At 52.6% G+C, this 22,445-nt stretch overlaps 1 protein-coding gene across 5 annotated transcripts in view; it reads left to right on the forward strand.

The window, feature by feature from the left end:
• Window positions 1–8,928: 8,928 nt before the first annotated feature.
• ZSWIM4 (zinc finger SWIM-type containing 4) overlaps window positions 8,929–22,445 on the forward strand; it is a 38,739-nt gene continuing 25,222 nt past the window's right edge. For 4 of the 5 annotated variants that reach the window (XM_005588204.5, XM_045381203.3, XM_074026107.1 and 1 more), the window contains exons 1-3: window positions 8,929–9,317; window positions 14,057–14,258; window positions 18,073–18,429. In XM_005588204.5, coding sequence (XP_005588261.3) covers window positions 9,165–9,317; window positions 14,057–14,258; window positions 18,073–18,429 — 712 coding nt within the window. In that variant the 5' untranslated portion in view covers window positions 8,929–9,164. The remainder of the gene's footprint in view (window positions 9,318–14,056; window positions 14,259–18,072; window positions 18,430–22,445) is intronic. The other variant, XM_045381204.3, reaches the window with a different exon arrangement.

Below are 22,445 nucleotides of genomic sequence, written 5' to 3' on the forward strand. Positions count from 1 at the left end.
CACTCCCCCTCAGTGTGAATTCAGGAGCCTAAGGATAAGGGACATACCAGTTTTTTTTTATTTTGTTTTTATGTTTTGTTTTGTTTTGTTTTGTTTTTGAGATGGAGTCTCGCTAGTCGCCGAGACTGGAGTGCAGTGGCGTGATCTTGGCTCACTGCAAGCTCTGCCTCCCGGGTTCACGCCATTCTCCCGCCTCAGCCTCCCGAGCAGCTGGGACCACAGGCGCCCACCACCACACCTGGCTAATTTTTTTGTATTTTTTAGTAGAGATGGGGTTTCACCGTGTTCACCAGGATGGTCTCCAGCTCCTGACCTCATGATCCACCCGCCTCGGCCTCCCAAAGTGGTGGGATTACAGGCGTGAGTCACCGCACCCGGCAGGACATAGCAATGTGACTAGGAGCTGCGCTTGTGTGCTGGGGGCAGGGCGGGTGGGAACCCAAGTCCTGCCATCCCCTGTCCTCTCTGTCCCTCCCTAGCTCCCCTCTCCCAGGGACAGGGGGGTCGTTAAATGTGGCTTTTCAAGACAGTTATGGGCCGGGCGTTGTGGCTCATGCCTGTAATCCCAGCACTTTGGCAGGCCGAGGTGGGTGGATCACCTGAGGTCAGGAGTTCAAGACCAGCCTGGCCAATATGGTGACACCCCGTCTCTACTAAAAATACAAAAATTAGCCAGGCGTGGTGGCGGGCACCTGTAGTCCCAGCTACTCAGGAGGCTGAGGCAGGAGAATCACTTGAACCTGGGAGGTGGAGGTTGCAGTGAGCCGAGATCGCACCATTGCACTCCAGCCTGGGCAATAAGAGCGAAACTCTGTCTCAAAAAAAAAAAAAAAAAAGGATACAGTTATTCTTGCCTAAGCCTTTCCCTCCTGCCTCCACCTTCCCCCACCTCGACCTGGCACGCCCACTTCTCCTGGCAGGGACCTGACACTTTGCCCATGAACTTCTGTTTCAAAAAGAAAGAAAAGAAATGCAAGAAGGAAATCTTGCCAGCTGGGCATGCCGCAGGGGCTGCGTCGTCACGACCGGGAAGCAAGCGAAGCTTACCCAGCTGGTTTCCTGCCTGAGTCAACGGGGACTTGGGGTGCTGCAGGGGGCTGGCAGAAGGCAGGGACCCTCAGAAAGCTGGGGTGGAGACATCCACAGAGCTGGGGGTCCTTGTCTCCGCCTTCATCCGAGCACCTGGGGTAGCCCCATCTCCCACAGGTTGAGAGCACACGTGGTTTGGGGTCAGGAGCTGTACATGCCTAGACAGTGAGCTCACGCTGGGCGCGGGCAGGATCAATGTGGCTTCCATTTCCCTAAAGCCCAAGCTTGCTGGCTTTACTGAGAAGGAAGGACGCAAGTGGTTGGAACTACCCCCATCAAACTCCTTTTTTCCCCTTTATTTATTTATTTTTTTTTGAGACAGGGTCTTGCTATGTTGTCCAGGCTGGTCTTGAACTCCGAGGCATAAGCGATCCTACCTCCTCTGCCTTTCAGGTAGATGGGACTGGCTGGGGACAGTGCCTCACACCTGTAATCCCAGCACTTTGGGACGCCAAGGTGGAAGGATCCATCGCTTGAGCCCAGGAGCTCAAGATCAGCCTGGCCAACATAGTGAGACCCCATCTCTTCTAAAAAAATTGTTTTAAAAAATTAGCCAGGCATAGTGCTACACGCCTGTATTCTCAGCTACTCACGAGGCTGAGGCGGGTGGACCGCTTGCGTCCGGGAGGTTGAAGCTACAGCGAGTCGTGATCACACTATTGCAATTCAAGCCAGACAAAAGAGCGAGACCCTGTCTCAAAACAAAACAAAACCAAAAAAAAGGCCAGGCGTGGTGGCTCACGCCTGTAAGTCCAGCACTTTGGGAGGCCAAGGTGGGCGAATCACAAGGTCAGGAGATCCAGACCATCCTGGCTAACACGGTGACACCCCATCTCTACTAAAAATACAAAAAATTAGCTGGATGTCGTGGCAGGCGCCTATAGTCCCAGCTACTCAGGAGGCTGAGGCAGGAGAATGGTGTGAACCCGGGAGGCGGAGCTTGCAGTGAGCCAAGATCGAGCCACTGCACTTCAGTCTGGGCAACACAGTGAGACTCTGTCTCAAAAGAAAGAAAAAAAGAAAAAAAAAAAAACCACATAGATGGAACTATAGGCACGCACCATCATGCCCAGTTCTCCCTTTCTAAAAATTGCTAGGAAGTGGAGGCAGGCAATAAACCTGGAGATTTCATCCTGAGGACAGCTCCAACCTCCCACATTGTCCCAGGACCACTGGGTGGCCTTTGGGCAGCTTTCCAACCCCTTTTGACCTCATTTCCCTCGCTTGTAAAATCAGAGGAGGTGAATAGAATATTCTTGCTTTCCAAATAATGTGCAGACCCTACCCTTTCCAGCTGTGGACCTTGAGCAAGGCGCATGACCGTTCATGCCTTAGTCTTCTCACCTGAGACCATGCCTTAGTCTTCTCACCTGAGAGATGAGCTTGATGTTAAATATGAGAGGCCTGGCGCAGCGGCTCACGCCTGTAATCTCAGCACTTTGGGAGGCAGAGGTGGGTGGATTACCTGATGTCAGGAGTTGGAGACCAGCCTGGCCAACATGGTGAAACTCTGTCTCTACTAAAAATAAAAAAATTAGCCGAGTGTGGCCTGTGATCCCAGCTACTCAGGAGGCTAAGGCAGGAGAACAGCTTAAACCCGGGAGGCGGAGGCTGTAGTGAACCGAGAACGCTCCACTACACTCCAGCCTGAGCAACAGAGCGAGAGTCTCTCTCTCTCTATATATATATACACACACACACACACACACGTATATATATATTAGTATCTGTTGTTAGAGAATTAAATGAGACATTCTCACCCTCTGATACCCCATTCTCTGTTCCCCCTAAAGTCTACCCACTGGCCTAGAGTGACTTCTCTGATTCAGCATTGCAGGACATACACTGGAGCCCTTTCAAGGCTAGACTTAGCTGACATAGCCACATATCAGACGCTGAAGAGGGCTGCTGGGAAAAGCCAGCCCCGAGGTCCTGTTTGCAAGGGGAGCACCAGAAAGAGATGCTTTTCATTTTTGTTTTTTCTTGAGACAGGGTCTGGCTCTGTCGCCCAGACTGGAGTGCAGTGGTGAAATCATGGTTCATTGCAGCCTCAACCTTCTGGGCTCAAGCAATCCTCCCACGCAGCTTCCTGAGTAGCTGGGACTACAGATGCGCACCACCATACCCAGTTAATTAAAAAAAAATAAAAATAAAAAAATAAAATTTAGGCCAGGCACAGTGGCTCACACCTGTAACCTCAGCACTTTGGGAGGCCGAGTCAGGAGTTTGAGACCAGCCTGGCTAACATGGTGAAACCTTGTCTCTAGTAAAAATACAAAAATTAGCTGGGTTTGGTGGCACTCGCCTGTAGTCCCAGTTACTCAGGAGGCTGAGGCAGGAGAATTGCTTGACCCCAGGAGGTGGAGCTTGCAGTGAGCTGAGATCTCACCACTGCACTCCAGCCTGGGCAACAGAGCAAGACTCCATTTCAAAATAAATAAATAGGCCGGGTGCAGTGGCTCACGCCTGTAATCCCAGCACTTTGGGAGGCCGAGGTGGGCGGATCATAAGGTCAGGAGTTCGAGACTACCCTGGCTAACACAGTGAAACCCCGTTTCTACTAAAAATACAAAAAAATTAGCCGGGTGTGGTTGTACACGCCTGTAACCCCAGCTACTCGGGAAGCTGAAGCAGGAGAATCACTTAAACCCGGGAGGCAGAGGTTGCAGTGAGCTGAGATCACACCACTGCACTCCAGCCTGGGCTACACAGTAAGACTCTACCTCAAAGAATAAATAGATAAATACAATAAATAAATAAATAAACATCAAAAAAATGTTTAGAAATTGGGTGGGGGGGGTCTCGCTGTATTGCCCAGCCTGGTCTTGAACTCCTGGACTCAAGCAATCCTCCCACTTCAGCTTCCCCAAGTGCTGGGATTACAGGCGTGACCCACTGCACCTGGCCATCCTTTGCTTGAACTCCTCCCTGTGTGTCCTCTGACCCCAGTTACTCCTTCCCCATAGGTCTATCATTGCCCCAAATCCTTTGCAAGGAGATACCCCAGTAAGTCTAGGGCTCCAAAGCAGCCCCCAGTTGACTTCCACTAGTCCAGCTCCTACTGCTGGGTGACCTCAAGCAAGTGGCTCAGCCTCTCCAAGCCTCAGTTTCCTCCTCTAAGAAAAGGAAGTGACAATCCCCACTTCGCAACACTGAGGGCTTACACGTCAGCGTATATCTCCATAGCTGCGGGCATTGCATGAGCACTCAGCACGTTACTATTATTGCTGTTTCTGTTGCTGTCACTGTGGCAGGCTGTGGTTTCTCAAGACGGGCACTGTCTAACAGAAATACAACTCAAGCCGGATGTGGTGGCTCACGCCTGTAATCCTAGCAATTTGGGAGGCCGAGGCGGGAGGATTGCTTGAGCTCAGGAATTCAAGACCATGGGCAACATAACAAGACTTCTTCTCTATTAAAATTCAGAAAAAATTGGCCAGGCGTGCTGTCTCACACCTGTAATCCTCACACTTTGGGAGGCAGAAGCAGGCGAATCACCTGAGGTCGGGAGTTCAAGACCAGCCTGATCAACATGGAGAAACCCCGTCTCTACTAAAAATAAAAAAATTAGAAGGACGTGGCGGCAGGCGCCTGTAATCCCAGCTACTCCGGAGGTTGAGGCAGGAGAATCGCTTGAACCCGGGATATGGAGGCTGCGGTGAGCCAAGATCACGCCATTGCACTCCAGCCTGGGCAACAAAAGTGAAACTCCACCTCAAAAAAAAAAAAAAAAAAAAAAAAAACAGGGATGGTGGCTCACACCTGTAATCCCAGGACTTTGGAAAGCTGAGGCAGGCAGATCACTTGAGGTCAGGAGTTCGAGACCAGCCTGGCCAACATGGTAAAATCCCATCTCTATTAAAAATGCAAAAATTAGCTGGGTGTGGTGGCACACACCTATAGTCCCAGCTACTTGGGAGGCTGAGGCAGGAGACTTGCTTGAACCCAAGACGTAGAGGTTGCAATGAGCCGAGATCGTGTCACTGCACCCTAGCCTGGTGACAGAGCGAGACTCTGTCTCAAAAAAAAAAAAAAAAAAAGAAATACAACTCGAGACACATATATACTTTTATTTATTTATTTAGTTAGTTATTTTTGAGATAGCATCTCACTGTGTTACCCAGCCTGGTCACGAACTCCTGGGCTCAAGTACTGCTCCCCCCTCAGCCTCCCAAAGTGCTAGGTTTACAGGCACCAACCACTGTGCCCTGTCACGTTATTTTATTTTATTTTACTTTATTTTGTTTATTATTATTTTTTGAGATGGAGTCTCACTCTTTCGCCCAGGCTGGAGTACAGTGGTGTGATCTCGGCACACTGCAAGGTCCGCCTCCCAGGTTCAAGCGATTCTCCTCCCTCAGCCTTCCAAGTAGCTGGGATTACAGGCGCGAACCACCATGCCTGGCTAATTTTTTGTATTTTTAGTAGAGACAGGTTTCACCATGTTGGCCAAGCTGGTCTTAAACTCGTGACCTCAGATAATCTGCCCGTCTTGGCCTTCCGAAGTGCTGGGATTACAGCCCCGAGCCACCGTGCCCAGCTTACATATGTAATTTAAATGTCCTGATGCTATGTAAAAGGAAATGTATGAAATCAATTTTAATAATGTATTAAACCAAATTTGTCTAAAATATAATTTCAACACGTTAATAACACTAAACATTTGTTTTCTTTTGTTCTTTTTTTTTTTTATTTTTTATTTTTTATTATTTTTTTTTTTTGAGACGGAGTCTCGCTTTGTGGTCCAGGCTGGAGTGCAGTGGCCGGATCTCAGCTCACTGCAAGCTCCGCCTCCCGGGTTTACGCCATTCTCCTGCCTCAGCCTCCCGAGTAGCTGGGACTACAGGCACCCGCCACCTCGCCCGGCTAGTTTTTTGTATTTTTTAGTAGAGATGGGGTTTCACCGTGTTAGCCAGGATGGTCTCGATCTCCTGACCTCGTGATCCGCCCGTCTCGGCCTCCCAAAGTGCTGGGATTACAGGCTTGAGCCACCGCGCCCGGCCTATTTTTTATTTTTTGAAGCAGAGTCTCAGTCTGTTGCCCAGGCTGGAGTGCCGTGGTACAATCTTGGCTCACTGCAAACTCTGCCTCCCGGGTTCAAGTGATTCTCCTGTCTCAGCCTCCCAAGCAGCTGGGATTACAGGCGCCCGCCACCACGCCCGGCTAATTTTTGTTGTTTTGTTTTTTGAGACGGAGTCTTGCTCTATTCCCAGGCTGGAGTGCAGTGGCACGATCTCAGCTCACTGCAAGCTCTGCCTCCCGGGTTCATGCCATTCTCCTGCCTCAGCCTCCCAAGTAGCTGGGACTACAGGCGCCCACCCCCACACCTGGCTAATTTTTTTGTATTTTTAGTAAAGACGGGGTTGCACCGTGTTAGCCAGGATGGTCTCAATCTCCTGACATCATGATCCGCCCGCCTTGGCCTCCCAAAGTGTTGGGATTACAGGCGTGAGCCACTGTGCCAGGCCCTAATTTTTGTATTTTTGGTAGAGATGGGGTTTCACCATGTTGGCCAGGCTGGTCTTAAACTCCAGACCTGAGGTGATCCACCTGCCTCAGCCTTTGAAAGTGCTGGGACTATAGGCGTGAGACACCTTGCCTCGCCTCTTTTTTTTTTTTTTTTTTTTCCTGAGATGGTCACACTCTGTCACCCAGGCTTGAGCACAGTGATAAAATCATATCTCACTGTAGCCCGGACCCCCTGGGCTCAAGAGATCCTCCTGCCTCAGCCTCCAGAGTAGCTGGGACTACCGGTTTGTGCCACCACGCCCAGCTAATCTTCTTATTTTTTAAATAGAGATGTGTTTTCCCCATGTTTCCCAGGCTGGTCTCAAACTCCTGGGCTCAAGTGATCCTCCCACCTCACCATCCCAAAGTGCTGGGATTCCAGGCGTGAACCACCGCGCCTGGCCAAACATTCTTAATGAAACATTTTAGGCCGGGTGTGGTGGCTCATGCCTGGAATCCCAGCACTTTGGGAAGCCAAGGCAGGCGGATCAGAAGGTCAGGAGTTCGAGACCAGCCTGGCCAATATTGTGAAACCCCCAACTCTACTAAAAATGCAAAAGTTAGCTGGGCGTGGTGGTGGGTGCCTGTAGTCCCAGCTAATTAGGAGGCTGAGGCAGAAGAATCGCTTGAACCCAGGAGGCAGAGGTTGCAGTGAACCAAAATCACTCCGTCTCAAAAAAAAAAAAGAAAAGAAACATTTTTCCTCGTTCCCTTCCTGCTATGTCTCCAAAATCCACTCTGTATTTTACCTTTCCAGCACAACCTAATTCCAGCCAGTCCCATTTCAAGGGGTCAGAGACCATTGGTGACCATACTGTACAGTACAGGTCTACAGAGGAGTTCAATTAATTGAGGGGGTGGCGGGGGGAGTGGGTGAAGACTGGCCAGAGGGGCAGCTGTGAGACTCAAAAGTTTCTCCAGGAAAAAGCGAGGGCTTCCATATGGATGGGCGGATAATCACTGTTGTTGTTGTTGTTGTTTTTTCTGCTGTGCCTATCATTTAACTGAATGGAGGCAAAGCATGAGTTGGTTGGTGCATTCAACCAACTAGGTTGAGCGCCTACCTTCCAGGTGTTGTCAGTACAGTAAAGCACAGATGAGACAAACTCCTGCCTCCTGAGGCTCAAAGTGGAGAGGGAGAGATCGAAATTAAGCAACCACCAAAGGCGGATCACTTGAGGTCAGGAGTTCGAGACCAGCCTGGCCAACATGGCAAAACTCCGTCTCTACCAAAAACACAAAAATTAGCCGGGTGTGGTGGTGGGCGCCTGTAATTTCAGCTATTTGGGAGGCTGAGGCAGGAGAATCACTTGAACCTGGGAGGCGGAGGTTGCAGTGAGCCGAGATCGCACCACTGCACCCCAGCCTGGGCGGTCTCAAAAACAAAAACAAAACGCCAAAACAGATAAATAAATGGTAATGGTGAGAAGTATGAGGAAGGGAAAATGCAGGGTTCTCTGAGGACACTGGCAAGGAGCCGGGACAGGACGGGTGATGGAAGCCATGGCCGACTTCCAGGCCAGAGATGGTGGCCTAGACAAGCTGAGTCAGAAAAAATGCTCAGAGGTGCTGGGGTTTGATAAGTGTTAGACTGAACCTCATGGAATTGCCATTTTAACAGGCCAAAAATGGTAAAAAAATTAGCAATTTCACATGACCCAAGGTAGTATCTAGGGCATGGAAAGGAGGGGCGGGGTACTAGTTTTGAGGCTCAAGGGATGACCCATGAACCCCATAACCGCGCTCTGTTTCTGGAGAGGGGGTCCGCGGCCCGCATGAGCTCCCTCAATGAGCCTGCGACCCCTCCGCCCCCAACAGACCCAAAACTTGAGCCAGTGCCCAGAGAGGTTGAGTGAGTTTCTCAGGTCGCACAGCTCGGAGGGACGAGGGGCTGAGCCACTGCCAGGGGATCCCGCTGCTCCGTCTCGCTCACCGGCCGGGCTATGTTGATTGTCCCCTCGCGGGGCCCGGAAGCGACCCTCAGTAAACAAAGCCGTGTGTGGGCGCAGCTCCAGCAGCCCGGGGCGCGTAGTCCAGCCCAAGGGAGGCGGGGGAGGAATGTTGTGAATGAACCCCGGGCCCGCCCCGAAACTCCGCATAAGGCCGGGGCCGCGGGGGTCCTCCCGCTCTGATTGGCCTCTGGTGCCCCGTGATTGACAGCTTCCCTCGCTTCGCGCTCTGGTTGGGTAAACACGAAAAGACTGGCATCGCAGTCATCGAGTGAACAGCGAGGCTTGGAGAGGGGTCTGGCGGCGCAGCCAATGGCGAGGGAGAGCCGCGGAGCCCGAGGGGGGTGCCAATGGGGACCGGCGGCGGGGGCGGGACGACGGCGGAGCTAAAGCGGCGGCCGAAGCAGCTTCATTGTTGTGAAGAGTCTTAAAGGGGCCGCATCACCCGGCCGGCCCGGCGCGGGTCGGGGGTGGGTGCGGCAGGGGTCCCGGGGCGGCCAAGAGCAGAGGACGAACGGAAAGGCGGGCAGGGGGCGCGGGAGCCGACGAAGCGGAACGGGCATCGGACCGACCCCCCCCAGAGAGGCCCCGCCCCGGCCCTGGCCCCGGCCCGGCCGGATGGAACCCCCCGCGGCCAAGCGGAGCCGGGGCTGCCCCGCGGAACCCGACGAGCGCGATGCTGGGGCTGGGGCTGCGCGTGGCCAGGGCCGGCCCGAGGCGCTGCTGGACCTCAGCGCCAAGCGGGTAGCCGAGAGCTGGGCCTTCGAGCAGGTGACCGCGGGGGAAGGGGGCGGGGGCAGGGACAGGGACGCACCCCCAACGCCTTCCCTACCTATCTTCTCCTCCCCGATCCCCAGACTCCAGAGCTACCCCAATCAGAGACACCCCCTTAGATTCCACCCCCAGGACCCTTAACCCTGCCCGGAAATACCCCTTCATCCTCCTATTTCTGTCCTTCAAACCCAGTAACTCATCCCCATCCCTTCTCTGCCATCTCTGCCCCTCAACGCCCCAGATCCCAAGTCAGGACACTTCCTTCTCCTACCAACCCCAGATGTCTGAGATCCGGCCCCCATGGTCCGCCTACAACGCCAGGCACCCCTCTTTTCCCACCTCATCCCCCAATGGTACCCCTCTTTTCCTACCGCATATTTGTTCTCCAATCAGGGCACCCCATTCAGTCTTCAGCCCCCCGCTTGGGGACACCCTGTCTCCCTCCATCATAGCCCCTAGAGACACACTACCCCATTCCTGCTCTCCAGCTCCCTATCCTACACCCCAAGTAAATAACTCCCCCATCTCTCCAGATTCCAGCTCAAGACACCCCTTTTTTCCCCATTCATTCCTGCCCTCAGGCCTCCAGATTCCACCTGTTCCTTGGGGACCCCTCTCTACTCCTCCAGATTCCTCTCTCAGGGCTGCCCAGCTTCTGGCTTGCAGCAGGGATTACTCAAGTGCCAGGGTCCCTCCTCCTCCCCCACTCATCCTCCGTATCCTATCCTATCCCTTCCCAGAGGAAAACAGCAGGGGCGGAGCCTGGGTGGTGGTCCCGGGACAGGTGCACCTAGAACCTCTCTTCTTTGGCTTCTGGGGGCACTGCCAGAATGTCCCAGAGCTGGGGGCCCTTTAAGTCCCCTTTTTCAGCTTCAGTGTGGGCCCCCAAGGAGCTGGAGACATGGCCCAGACCTGAACAGGAAGCACACACGGGCTCTATCCTCTGTCCAGCTTCAGAGGGCGTTCTTTCCTGCCCGGTCTCTCTGGAGTTAGGAAGTCGGCCTGGACAGATGGGTTTGGGCCAAGTGTGGACGGGCAGGCTCTGATTCATGGACTGGAAACTCCCTCCTTAGTCATCTGCCAACTGTCCCTGAGGCCTGGGCTGGTCATTGCCTCTCCCACTTCCCCTAGAAACCCAGGTGGGAGTGGGGGCTAAGGAGGTCCGCTGCCCCTTCATTGCATGTAAGACACACAGAATAATCTGAAAACCATCTCCAAGTCTCCCACAAACCTGCCCTGGCCAAGCCGAGCCCACAGAAGCTCATGGAATCCTCTGCAACCCTTTGGGAGTTGTTCTCGTTCCCACTTTGAGGAAACTGGGGCACAGAGAAGTTGAGAAACTTGCCCAAGGTCACCCAGCCAGGGAATAGCAAGTCCAGATTGGAAGGCAGGCTCAGCCAGCTCATTGCATTGCCCAGAGCCCACAGCGGTGGCCAGGACACCCCCTCCCCTCCTGGGGCCCCCTCCCAGGGATGGGGCATGGAAGGGAAACTGAGGAACGACAGAGTCTGTCTTAGGAGTTGAAAGAACTCACAGCTCTGAGACCTTGAACAAGTGAATTCACCCCACTGAGTCTCAGATTCTCCCAGCTATAAAACAAGGTCATGATTTAGTATCAATGCGCCATCAAGGGTGTCCAATCTTTTAGCTTCCCTAGGCCACACTGGAAGAACCATCGTTGGCCACATATAAAATACACTAACACAATAGCTGATGAGCTTAAAATTTTTTTTTTTTTTTTTGAGACAGACTCTCAGTCTGTTGCCAAGGCTGGAGTGCAAGTGACACCATCTCGTCTCACTGCAGCCTCCACCTCCTGGGTTCAAGCAATTCTCCCGCTTCAGCCTCCTGAGTACCTGGGACTACAGGTGTGGGCCGCCGTGCCCAGCTAATTTTTGTATGTTTAGTAGAGATGGGGTTTCACCATGTTGGCCAGGCTGGTTTCAAACTCCTGACCTCAAGTGATCTGCCCACCTCAGCCTCCCTCCCAAAGTGCTGGAATTACAGGCATGAGCCACCGCACCCGGCTGTATCTTATAATGTTTTAAGAAAGCTTACGAATTTGTGTTGGCCTGCATTCAAAGTCATCATGGGCCAGGGCCGTGGGACGTGGGTTGGACAAGCTCACACTAGGTGGCTGTGAGAATTTGGAAATTACATACATAAAGCATTCAGCACACTGTGTGCATTCTTTTCTTTCTTTTTTTTTTTTTTTTTTTGAGACGCAGTCTCGCTCTGTCGCCCAGGCTGGAGTGCAGTGGCCGGATCTCAGCTCACTGCAAGCTCCGCCTCCCGGGTTTACGCCATTCTCCTGCCTCAGCCTCCCGAGTAGCTGGGACTACAGGCGCCCACCACCTTGCCCGGCTAGTTTTTTGTATTTTTTTTTTTTTTTAGTAGAGACGGGGTTTCACCACGTTAGCCAGGATGGTCTCGATCTCCTGACCTCGTGATCCGCCCGTCTCGGCCTCCCAAAGTGCTGGGATTACAGGCTTGAGCCACCGCGCCCGGCCTTTTTTTTTTTTTTTTTTTGAGGCAGGGTCTTGCTTAGTCACCCAGGCTGGAGCGCGGTGACACAGTCATAACTCACTGCAGCCTCAAACTCCTGGGCTCAAGCAGTCCTCCTGCCTCAGCCTCTTGAGTAGCTGGGATTCCAGACGCGCACTACCACACCTGGCTAATTTTTAATTTTGTGCATGTGTATAGACATGGGGTCTCACTATGTTGCCCACGTTGGTCTGGAATGCCTGAGCTCAAGCGATGCTGCTGCCTCAGCCTCCCAAAGTGCTGAGATTACAGGTGTCCAGTCAAGATGGGCACCTTAATCATTATTATCACTTTTTTCTTTTCTTTTTTGTTTTTTTGAGACGAGTCTCGCTCAGTCGCCCACGCTGGAGTGCAGTGGTGCAATCTCGGCTCACTGCAAGCTCCGCCTCCCGGGTTCACGCCATTTTTCTGCCTCAGCCTCCCGAGTAGGTGGGACTACAGGCGCCCACCACTACGCCCGGCTAATTTTTTTGCATTTTTAGTAGAGATGGGGTTTCACTGTGTTAGCCGGATGGTCTCGATCTCCTGACCTCGTGATCCGCCCACCTTGGCCTCCCAAAGTGCTGGGACTACAGGCGTGAGCCACCGTGCCCGGCCTATTCCTTTTTCCTAACTTCTTCCTGCTCCATCAAAGCCTGGTGGATGGGAAGATCTTACACCAGAATCCCAGGACCCTGCAGGTAGGAGGATCCAGGAGAGAAACTGCAAGAAAGTTCCAGAATGCTAACTATGGGCCAGGTGTTATTGTAAGCTCTTTACAACCATAACGCATATTTACTCTCCACAATCCTCAAGAGGTTGGTGCCGTGGACCTCCCCATTTTACACCTGAGAACACTGAGGCCAAGTGACTTCCTGGGGTCACAGTGCTCCTAAATAGCAAAACTAGGATTCAAGCCTGGTTTCTCTCTTTTTTCATTTTTACGTATTTATTTATTTATTTATTTATTCAAGACGGAGTCTCGCTCTGTGGCCCAGACTGGAGTGCAGTGGCACGATCTTGGCTCACTGCAACCTCCACCTCCTGGGTTCAAGTGATTCTTGTGCCTCAGCCTCCCAAGTAGCTGAGATTATAGATGCATGCCACCATGCCTGGCTAATTTTTGTATTTTTGGGTTTCGCCCTGTTGGCCAGGTTGCTCTCCAACTCCTGAGCTCCAGGGCTCCACCTGCCTTGGCCTCCCAAAGTGCTGGAATTGGCCGGGCGCGGTGGCTCAAGCCTGTAATCCCAGCACTTTGGGAGGCCGAGGCGGGCGGATCACGAGGTCAGGAGATCGAGACCATCCTGGCTAACATGATGAAACCCCGTCTCTACTAAAAATACAAAAAAAAACTAGCCGGGCGCGGTGGCGGGCGCCTGTAGTCCCAGCTACTCGGGAGGCTGAGGCAGGAGAATGGCGTAAACCCGGGAGGCGGAGCTTGCAGTGAGCTGAGATCCGGCCACTGCACTCCAGCCTGGGTGACAGAGCAAGACTCCGTCTAAAAAAAAAAAAAAAAAAAAAAAAAAAAAAAAAAAAAACAAAGTGCTGGAATTACAGACATGAGCCACTGCCCTGACCTTTTTTTTTTTGAGACAGGATCTTGCTCTTTTGCCCAGGCTGGAGTGCAGCTAGTGCAATCATAGCTCACTGCAGCCTCAAACTCATGGCCTCAAGTGACCCTCCTGCCCCACCCTCCCAAGTAGCTGGGATTCCAGACGCATGCCACCATGCCTGGCTACTTTTTTGTGTGTTTTTTTGTTTGTTTGTTTGTTTGTTTTGTTTTTTTAAGAGATGGAGTCTCCCTCTGTCGCCCAGGCTGGAGTGCAGTGGTGGGATCTCAGCTCACTGTAGCCTCTGCCTCCCAGCTTCCAGCGATTTTCCCGCCTCAGCCTCCCGAGTAGCTGGGACTACAGGCGTGCACCACCACACCCGGCTAACTTTTGTATTTTTAATAGAGACAGGGTTTCATCATGTTGGCCGGGCTGGTCTTGAACTCCTGACCTCAGGTTATCTGCCTGCATCAGCATCCCAAAGTGCTGGGATTACAGGCGTGAGCCATCGTCCCGGCCAGTTTTTTTGTAAACACGGGAGCCTCTCTATGTTGCCCAGGCTGGTCTCGAACTCCTGGCCTCAAGCGATCCTCCCACCTCAGCTTCCCAAAGCGCTGAGATTACATCAACCCCAGGCTCCTAACCCAGTGGCCCTTCCTACAGGTGGAGGAGCGGTTCTCCCGGGTGCCTGAGCCGGTCCAGAAGCGCATCGTGTTTTGGTCGTTTCCACGCAGTGAACGGGAAATATGTATGTACTCGTCGCTGGGTTACCCGCCCCCAGAGGGCGAGCACGACGCCCGGGTGCCCTTTACCCGTGGGCTGCACCTGCTCCAGAGCGGGGCCGTGGACCGCGTGTTGCAAGTGGGTGAGTCTTTGTCCCCCGCTCCTGCCAGGGAGGACAGGAGGTCCATACCAGGCCTGGAAATGGGGGAGTTGGAGGGAGGCCTGGGGCCAGGGGATGCGAGGTTACAGACCTCAGGCTTCGAGGCCCAGGTAGGATTGTACAAGATTTTTTTTTTTTTGAGATTGTCTCGCTCTGTTGCCTAGGCTGGAGTGCAGTGATGCGATCTTGGCTTACTGCAACCTCTGCCTCCCAGCTTCAAACGATTCTCCTGCCTCATCCTCCTGAGTAGCTGGGATTACAGGGGTGCACCCCCACACCCGGCTAATTTTTGTATTTTTAGTAGAGACGGGGTTTCACCATGTTTGCCAGGCTGGACTCGAACTCCTGACCTTGTGATTCGCCTGCATCGGCCTCCCAAAGTGTTGGGATTACAGGCATGAGCCACCACGCCCAGCCTGTACAAGATGTTTTGAGCAAAAGCTCAAGGATCACCCTAGAACCCAGACAGCAGGGTTTAGACAAGGGGGTAGGGAAGAGGATGGTGAACCAGAAATCAGGGGAGGGGAGATCCCAGAACTTAGGCAGCAGAGCCCATGTAAAGGAGGGGTGAGGGCAGATGTGGTGGTTCACACCTGTGATCTCAATATTTTGGGAGGCCAAGGCAAGAAGATGGCTTGAGGCCGAGAGTTCAAGACGAGCCTGGGCAACACAGTGAGACCTTGTCTGCCCAAAAAAAAATCAAAAAATGAGCTGGGTATGGTGGTGGGTGCTTGTGGTCACATCTACATGGGAGGCCAAGGCAAGAGGATCACTTTTGCCCGAGAGTTCGAGTCTGCAATAAGCTCTGATTGTACCACTGTACTCCAGCCTGGGTTACAGGGTGAGACCCTGTCTCAAAGAGAAAAAAGAAAAAAAAAAAGGAAGATGGGTGAGGGCACTCTACGGATGAGGATAGAGGTTGAGACACGGTGGTGAAGGTGCCAGACCTCAGGCTTCAGGCCCAGATGGGGTCGGGTTCGGGATTATGAGCTGAAGGTAGAAAGTGCTTCTAGAGTCCTAGACCTCAGGCTGCTGAGCTGGGGAACGGGGAATGAAGTAGTGAGATGGGGAGAAGAGCAGGTCCCAGGTAAGGATCAGAGGAGCAGCTGTCAGCCAGAAGTGAGAGGAGGCTCCAGACCTCGGGCTGAGAGCAGTGATGCTTTGGGTCAGGGCTTTAGAGCCAGAGGTAAGAATGATCCTAGACCTCAGGCAGCGGGGCCCAGGTGGGAGTTGGACACAAAGCTTTAGAGCCAGAGGTGAGAGTCTTAGACCTCAGGCAGAGAGGTTGGGATTTCAAAGGATTAGAGCTACTTTTGGGCAATGGTCTTAGACCTAAGGCGACAGGGCTGAGGTGGGAATATAGAGTAGAAGTTTAGAGTTCTTTTTTTTTTTTTCAAGATGGAGTCTCGCTCTGTTGCCTAGGCTGGAGTGCAGTGGCACAATCTCGGCTCGCTGCAACCTCGCCTCCCGGGTTCAAGCGGTTCTCCTGCTTCAGCCTCCCGAGTAGCTGGGACTACAGGCATCTGCCATCATGCCTGGCTAATTTTTGTATTTTTGTAGAGATGGAGTTTCACCATGTTGGCCAGGCTGGCCTTGAACTTCTGACCTCAGGTGATCCACCCACCTCAGCCTCCCAAAGTGCTGGGATTACAGGTGTGAGCCACCATGCCTGGCCTAGAATTTTTTTTTTTTTTTTTGAGATGGTGTCTCTCTGTCGCCCTGGCTGGAGTGCAGTGGCACGAGCTTGGCTCACTGCAAGCTCTGCCTCCCAGGTTCATGCCATTCTCCTGTCTCAGCCTCCCGAGTAGCTGAGACTACAGGTGCCCACCACCACGCCCAGCTAATTTTTTCCATTTTTTAGTAGAGACGGGGTTTCACCGTGTTAGCCAGGATGGTCTCGATCTCCTGACCTCGTGATCTGCTTGCCTCAGCCTCCCAAAGTATTGGGATTACAGGCGTGAGCCACCACGCCTGGCCAAATTTTTTTTTTTTAAGAGATAGGGTCTCAGCCGGGCACCATGGCTCACACCTGTAATCCCAGCACTTTGTGGGGCCTAGGCGGGTGGATCACCTGAGGTCAGGAGTTCAAGACCAGCCTGGCCAACATGGTAAAACCCCATTTCTACTAAAAATACAAAAATTAGCCAGGTGTGGTGGTGCGTGCCTGTAATCCCAGCTACTTGAGAGGCTGAGGCAGGAGAATCAGTTGAACCTGGGAGGCAGAGGTTGCAGTGAGCCAAGATCACGCCATTGCACTCCAACCTGGGCAAAAGAGAGAGACTCTGTCTCAAAAGGAAAAAAAAAAAAAAAAAGAGGTAGGGTCTCACTCTGTTGCCTAGACTGGAGTGCAGTGGTGTGATAATAGCTTACTGCAGCCACAAACATCTGAGCTCCAGTGATCCTCCCACCTCAGCCTCCTGAGTAGTTGGGACCACAGGCATAGACCACCACACTCGACTAGTTTTTAAGATTTTTGTAGAGACCTGGACTCACTCTGTTGTCCAGGCTGGTCTCCAACTCCTGGGTTCAAGAGATCCTCTTGCCACAGCCTCCCAAAGTACTGGGATTACAGGCGTGCCCCACCATGCCCGGCCAAGTAGCAGTTTAGGATCAGCTGTGAGGGGTGGGCTCAGACCTCAAGCTAAGAAAACAAAAGGGCTGCAGAGACTGGGGGAGATGTAATGAGAACAGTGGAAGGGCCTTAGACCTCAGGCAGCTGGACTCAGAACGGGACCAATAGAGGCTGAGCCAGAAAACAAGTGAGGCCTGGGACTCCAGATCTCCGGCAGCAGCAGGCCATTTCTCCCAGCTGGAGGCCGAGGCTGGGCTGAGATGACCCTCCGTGGGCTCTGACTTGGAGCCGCTTTGCTGGGACATGGTCCGGCTGACCACAGGCTCCTTGCCACCTCCAGCTGGTTTGAGGAAACCATCTCCCTGCATGACCCAGGCTGGGCCTCAGCTGCCGAACCAGCCAGATGAGCCTGGCACCTGGGCTGCCCAGGGAGGGGCAGGGGAAGTGAAGGGGAGACCTGGTCCCTGGCTTACTTCATCAGCCCCTTGCCCCGAACGCCATAGGCCTTTGGCATCGTCTTAGGAAACTGAGGGGCTCCTGAAGCCCTGGCCGTATTCATTGTAACCCAGGGATTCAGAAAACCACCTTCAATGACGTGGCTATGATACTATTATTCATAATTAAAAGCAAGTGTTGGGCTGGGCTTGGGGGCTCACGCCTGTAATCCCAACACTGTGGGAGGCCGAGGCAGGCAGATCACTAGGTCAGGAGTTCAAGACCAACGTGACCAACATGGCAAAACCCCATCTCTACTAAAAATACAAAAATTAGCCGGGCATGGTGGCTCATGCCTGTAATCCCAGCTACTCAGGAGGCTGAGGCAGGAGAATCACTTGAACCTGGGAGGTGGAGGTTGCGGTGAGCCGAGTTTGTGCCATTGCACTCCAGCCTGGGCAACAAGAGCAAAACTCTGTCTCAGAAAAGAAAAAAAAAGTTAGCCTGGCGTGGTGTTGTGCGTCTGTAATCCCAGTTACTCGGGAGGCTGAAGCAGGAGAATCACTTGAACCTGGGAGGCAGAGGTTGCAGTGAGCCCAGGTTGCAGCACTGCACTCCAGCCTGAGCCACAGAGCGAGACTTTGTCTCAAAAAAAAAAAGCAAAGAGAGTGAAGTGACTTGCACTAGTGAAGTGACTTGGCTGGGCTTTGCAACTGGGTCTTGCTGTGCGTCACAAACACCGCCTGTCTCTGGGATGACACAGATGGGACGGTTTGGCTTTGATCTTAGGATTCCATTTGAGTGGAAACATCCGCGAGCCGGGGGGTCCTGGAGAGCCCGAGCGCCTCTACCACGTCTCCATCAGCTTTGATCGCTGCAAGATCACGTCGGTGAGCTGCGGCTGTGACAACCGCGACCTCTTCTACTGCGCCCACGTCGTGGCCCTGTCCCTGTACCGCATTCGGCACGCCCGCCAGGTGGAGCTACGGCTGCCCATCTCCGAGACGCTCTCCCAGATGAACCGGGACCAGCTGCAGAAGTTCGTGCAATACCTCATCAGCGCCCACCACACTGAGGTGCTGCCCACCGCTCAGCGCTTGGCTGATGAGATCCTCCTGCTGGGCTCTGAGATCAACTTGGTGCATGGTAAGGGCACCCCGGGGGTCTGGTGGGGAGAGGATGCCCAAGCGCACAGCCACGCCACTTGCTGTGTGCCCAGCACTGGTCACTTACTGACAGGAAGTTGTGGGGGCGGGGGGCGGAAAACGCGCCATGGCCTGCATCATCTGAGGTCATCCACCTGGTGAGTGGCAGATCCCAGATATCATCTGGCCACAGGACTGATGAGTAGTTGCAAATCAGCCTATGGGCGGAGGGCGAGGGCAGGAGGGGAGAGCCTGTGTTAGAGGGCAAGTGGGAGGTCCAGCCCCAGGGCTGGGGGTGTCAATCGATGGAGCATCCTGGGTGTGGGAGGAGAGGAGGGGGACGTGAGGGGAATGTGGGACATTTGTGGGTGTCAGAGGCAATATGGGTGAGGGGATACACCAGGAGGTGTGGTGAGGGCTGAGATGGTTTGGGGGGGTTCTGAGGGGCTTGGGCTGCCTAGCTAGGATGGGGAAGATGAGTAGAAGGTGGAGGCATGGATGGATGATGGAGGGAGGTGCTGGGTGGGCACAGAAAGTGTTCATGATTGGCCGGGCACAGGGGCTCACACCTGTAATCCCAGCACTTTGGGAGGCCGAGGTGGGCGAATCAGTTGAGGTCAGGAGTTCGAGACCAGCCTGGACAACATGGCAAAACCCCATCTCTACCAAAATACAAAAATTAGCCAGGCGTGGTGGCGGGTGCCTGTAGTCCCAGCCGCTCAGGAGGCTGAAGTGGGAGAATTGCTTGAACCCGGGAGGCGGAGGTTGCAGTGAGCTGAGATCATGCCACTACACTCCAGCCTGGGAGATAAAGTGAGACCCTGTCTCCAAAAAGAAAAAAGTGTTCATGATCAGGCGCTGGGGACAACCGATGGTGTGGAAAAACGAATGGGTGGGTGCGGGATTTTTTTTTTTTTTTTTTTTTTGAGATCGAGTCTTCCTCTGTCACCCAAGCTGGAGTGCAGTAGTGCAGTCTCAGCTCGCTGCAACCTCTGCCTCCTGGGTTCAAACAATTCTCCTGCCTCAGCCTCCCGAGTAGCTGGGATTACAGACACACACCATGATGCCCGGCTAATTTTTGTATTTTTGTAGAGATGGGGGTTTCACCGTGTTGGCCAGGCTGGTCTTGAACTCCTGACCTCAGGTGATCCACCTGCCTCAGCCTCCCAAAGTCCTGGGATTACAGGCGTGAGCCACCATGCCTGGCCTGGACGGGATATTAAGAATGCCGAGGCCGGGCGCCGTGGCTCAAGCCTGTAATCCCAGCACTTTGGGAGGCCGAGACGGGTGGATCACGAGGTCAGGAGATCGAGACCATCCTGGCTAACACGCTGAAACCCCATCTCTACTAAAAAATACAAAAAACTAGCCGGGCGAGGTGGCGGGCGCCTGTAGTCCCAGCTACTCAGGAGGCTGAGGCAGGAGAATGGCGTAAACCCGGGAGGTGGAGCTTGCAGTGAGCTGAGATCCGGCCACTGCACCCCAGCCTGGGCGACAGAGCAAGACTCCGTCTCAAAAAAAAAAAAAAAAAAGAATGCCGTTAGGTGAATGGGAATTGGAAGCCGAGTGTGGTGGCTCATACATATAATCCCAGCATTTTGGGAGGCTGAGGAAGGAGGATCACTTGAGACCAGCAGTTCAAGACCAGCCTGGGCAAAATAGTGAGCTATAAAAAATAAACAGAAGTAGCTGGGTGTGATGGCAAATGCACGCCTGTAGATACTTGGGAAGCTGAGATGGGAGGATCACGAGCCTGGGAGGTAAAGGCTGCAGTTAGCTATGATCACGCCACTAAAACTCCAACCTGATGACAGACTGAGACCCTGACTAAAAAAAAAAAAAAAGAAAAGAAGGGAAGGACAGAATTGATGGTGACTGGAGGTGAGGATAAGTGGTTGGGTGGCGAGGGCTTTGACTAGTGGGCTTAAGGTAGACTGATAGTGGTGGACAGATGAAGTCAGTAAAAGAATGAAAGATCCAATGGGTACATGGATTGGGAGTGAGTTGATGGGTGAATGGAAGGTTCATATATGTGGATCAACATTGTGGGTGGGCCAAGTGGGCAGGCGCTTTGTGTAGGGTGGATAGATGGACGAATGGGATAGTGGGTGTTTTCAGAGGTACATATGAATGGATGGTTTGATAATGAATGGATGGTTTAATGGAAGAATAGAGAGTTAGGGTTAGTTACTGGGTGATAACTAATAGTTATCACCTAGATAACTAGGGTTAGTTATTGGATGATAGTTATTGGGTGGGGTGGATAGTGTACTTGTGTGTCAGTGGACAGATGGGAGGGTGGGTATTCTGAGTGGTTGGTTCACGTGGATTGGAAAGCTAAAAGGGGTGAGTGGGCAGATAGATCAATAAGATGAGTAGGTGGGTGGGAATTATGGGTAGGGTGGATGATGGACTGATGGGGTAGGTGGTTGTTTAAGGGGTATGAATATGGGGGACACGGCCAAGTAGATAGAGACTGTCATGACTTGGGTGGGGGTGGATGAGCGGGTGGTGTTTCAGGTGAGACAGATGAGTAAACAGATCGGTGGGTGGTGTTTTGAGTGGGATGGGTAAATGAATGGGTGGATGGGTAGATGGATGGATGTGTAGTGTTTCAGGAGAGATAGATGAATAGATTGGATGGATAAGTAAATGGATGAATGAACAAATGGATGAAGGAGCTCCTGGTGTTTGGGGCAAGACGGGTGGGTGGGTGGGTGGATGGATGGATGGATGGATATTATTACGGGTGAGATAGATGGATTGGATGGATGACTCAGTGGATAAATGAGCAAATGGATGAATGAGCTGGTGGTGTTTTGGACAAGATGGATGGATGGATGGATGGATGGATGGATGGATGGATGGATGGATGGATGGATGGATGGATACATGGATGGATGGATGGATGGATGCATGGATGGATGGATGGATGGATGGATGCATGGATGGATGGATGGATGGATGCATGGATGGATGGATGGATGGATGGATGGATGGATACATGGATGGATGGATGGATGGATGGATGCATGCATGGATGGATGGATGGAAGGATGGATGCACGGATGGATGGATGGATGGATGCATGCATGGATGGATGGATGGAAGGATGGATGCACAGATGGATGGATGGATGCACGGATGCATGGATGGATGCACGGATGGATGGATGCATGGATGGATGCATGGATGCATGGATGGATGGATGGATATATGTATGAATGGATGGATGGATACATGGATGGATGGATGGATGGATGGATGGATGGATGGATGGATGCATGGATGCATGGATGGATGCATGGATGGATGGATGGATGGATGGTTGGACGGATGCATGGATGGATGGATGCACGGATGGATGGATGGATGCACAGATGGATGGATGGATGCACAGATGCATGGATGGATGCACGGCTGGATGGATGGATGGATGCATGGATGCATGGATGGATGGATGGATGCATGGATGGTTGGATAGATGGATGGATGCACGGATGGATGGATGCATGGATGGATGGATGGGTGGATGGATGGGTGGGTGTGTGGGTGTGTTGTGTTTCAGGTGAGATAGATGAATGGATTGGATGGGTGATGTATTATTCTGTTCTCACACTGCTATGAAGACATACCTGAAATGGGGTAATTTAAAATAAACAGGTTTAATCGGCTCATAGTTCTGCAGGCTACACAGGCTTCTGCATTTGGGGAGGCCTCAGGAAACTTACAATCATGGCAGAAGGTGAAGGAGAAGCAAACACATCTTCACATGGCTGGCAGGAGAGAGCGAGCAAAGGGGGAGATGCTATACACTTTCAAACAACCAGATCTCATGAGAACTCTATCATGAGACAACACTAAAGGGATGGTGCTATGCCGTTAGAAACCATCCCCATGATCCAATCACCTCCCTCCAGGCCCCACTTCCAACACTGGGGATCATAATTCAACATGAGATTTGGGTGGAGACACAGAACCAAACCATATCAGATGACTAAGTGGATGAATGAGAAA

Source organism: Macaca fascicularis, chromosome 19 (genome assembly GCF_037993035.2).
Source record: "Macaca fascicularis isolate 582-1 chromosome 19, T2T-MFA8v1.1".
In the NCBI taxonomy this organism is placed as follows: Eukaryota; Metazoa; Chordata; class Mammalia; order Primates; family Cercopithecidae; genus Macaca; species Macaca fascicularis.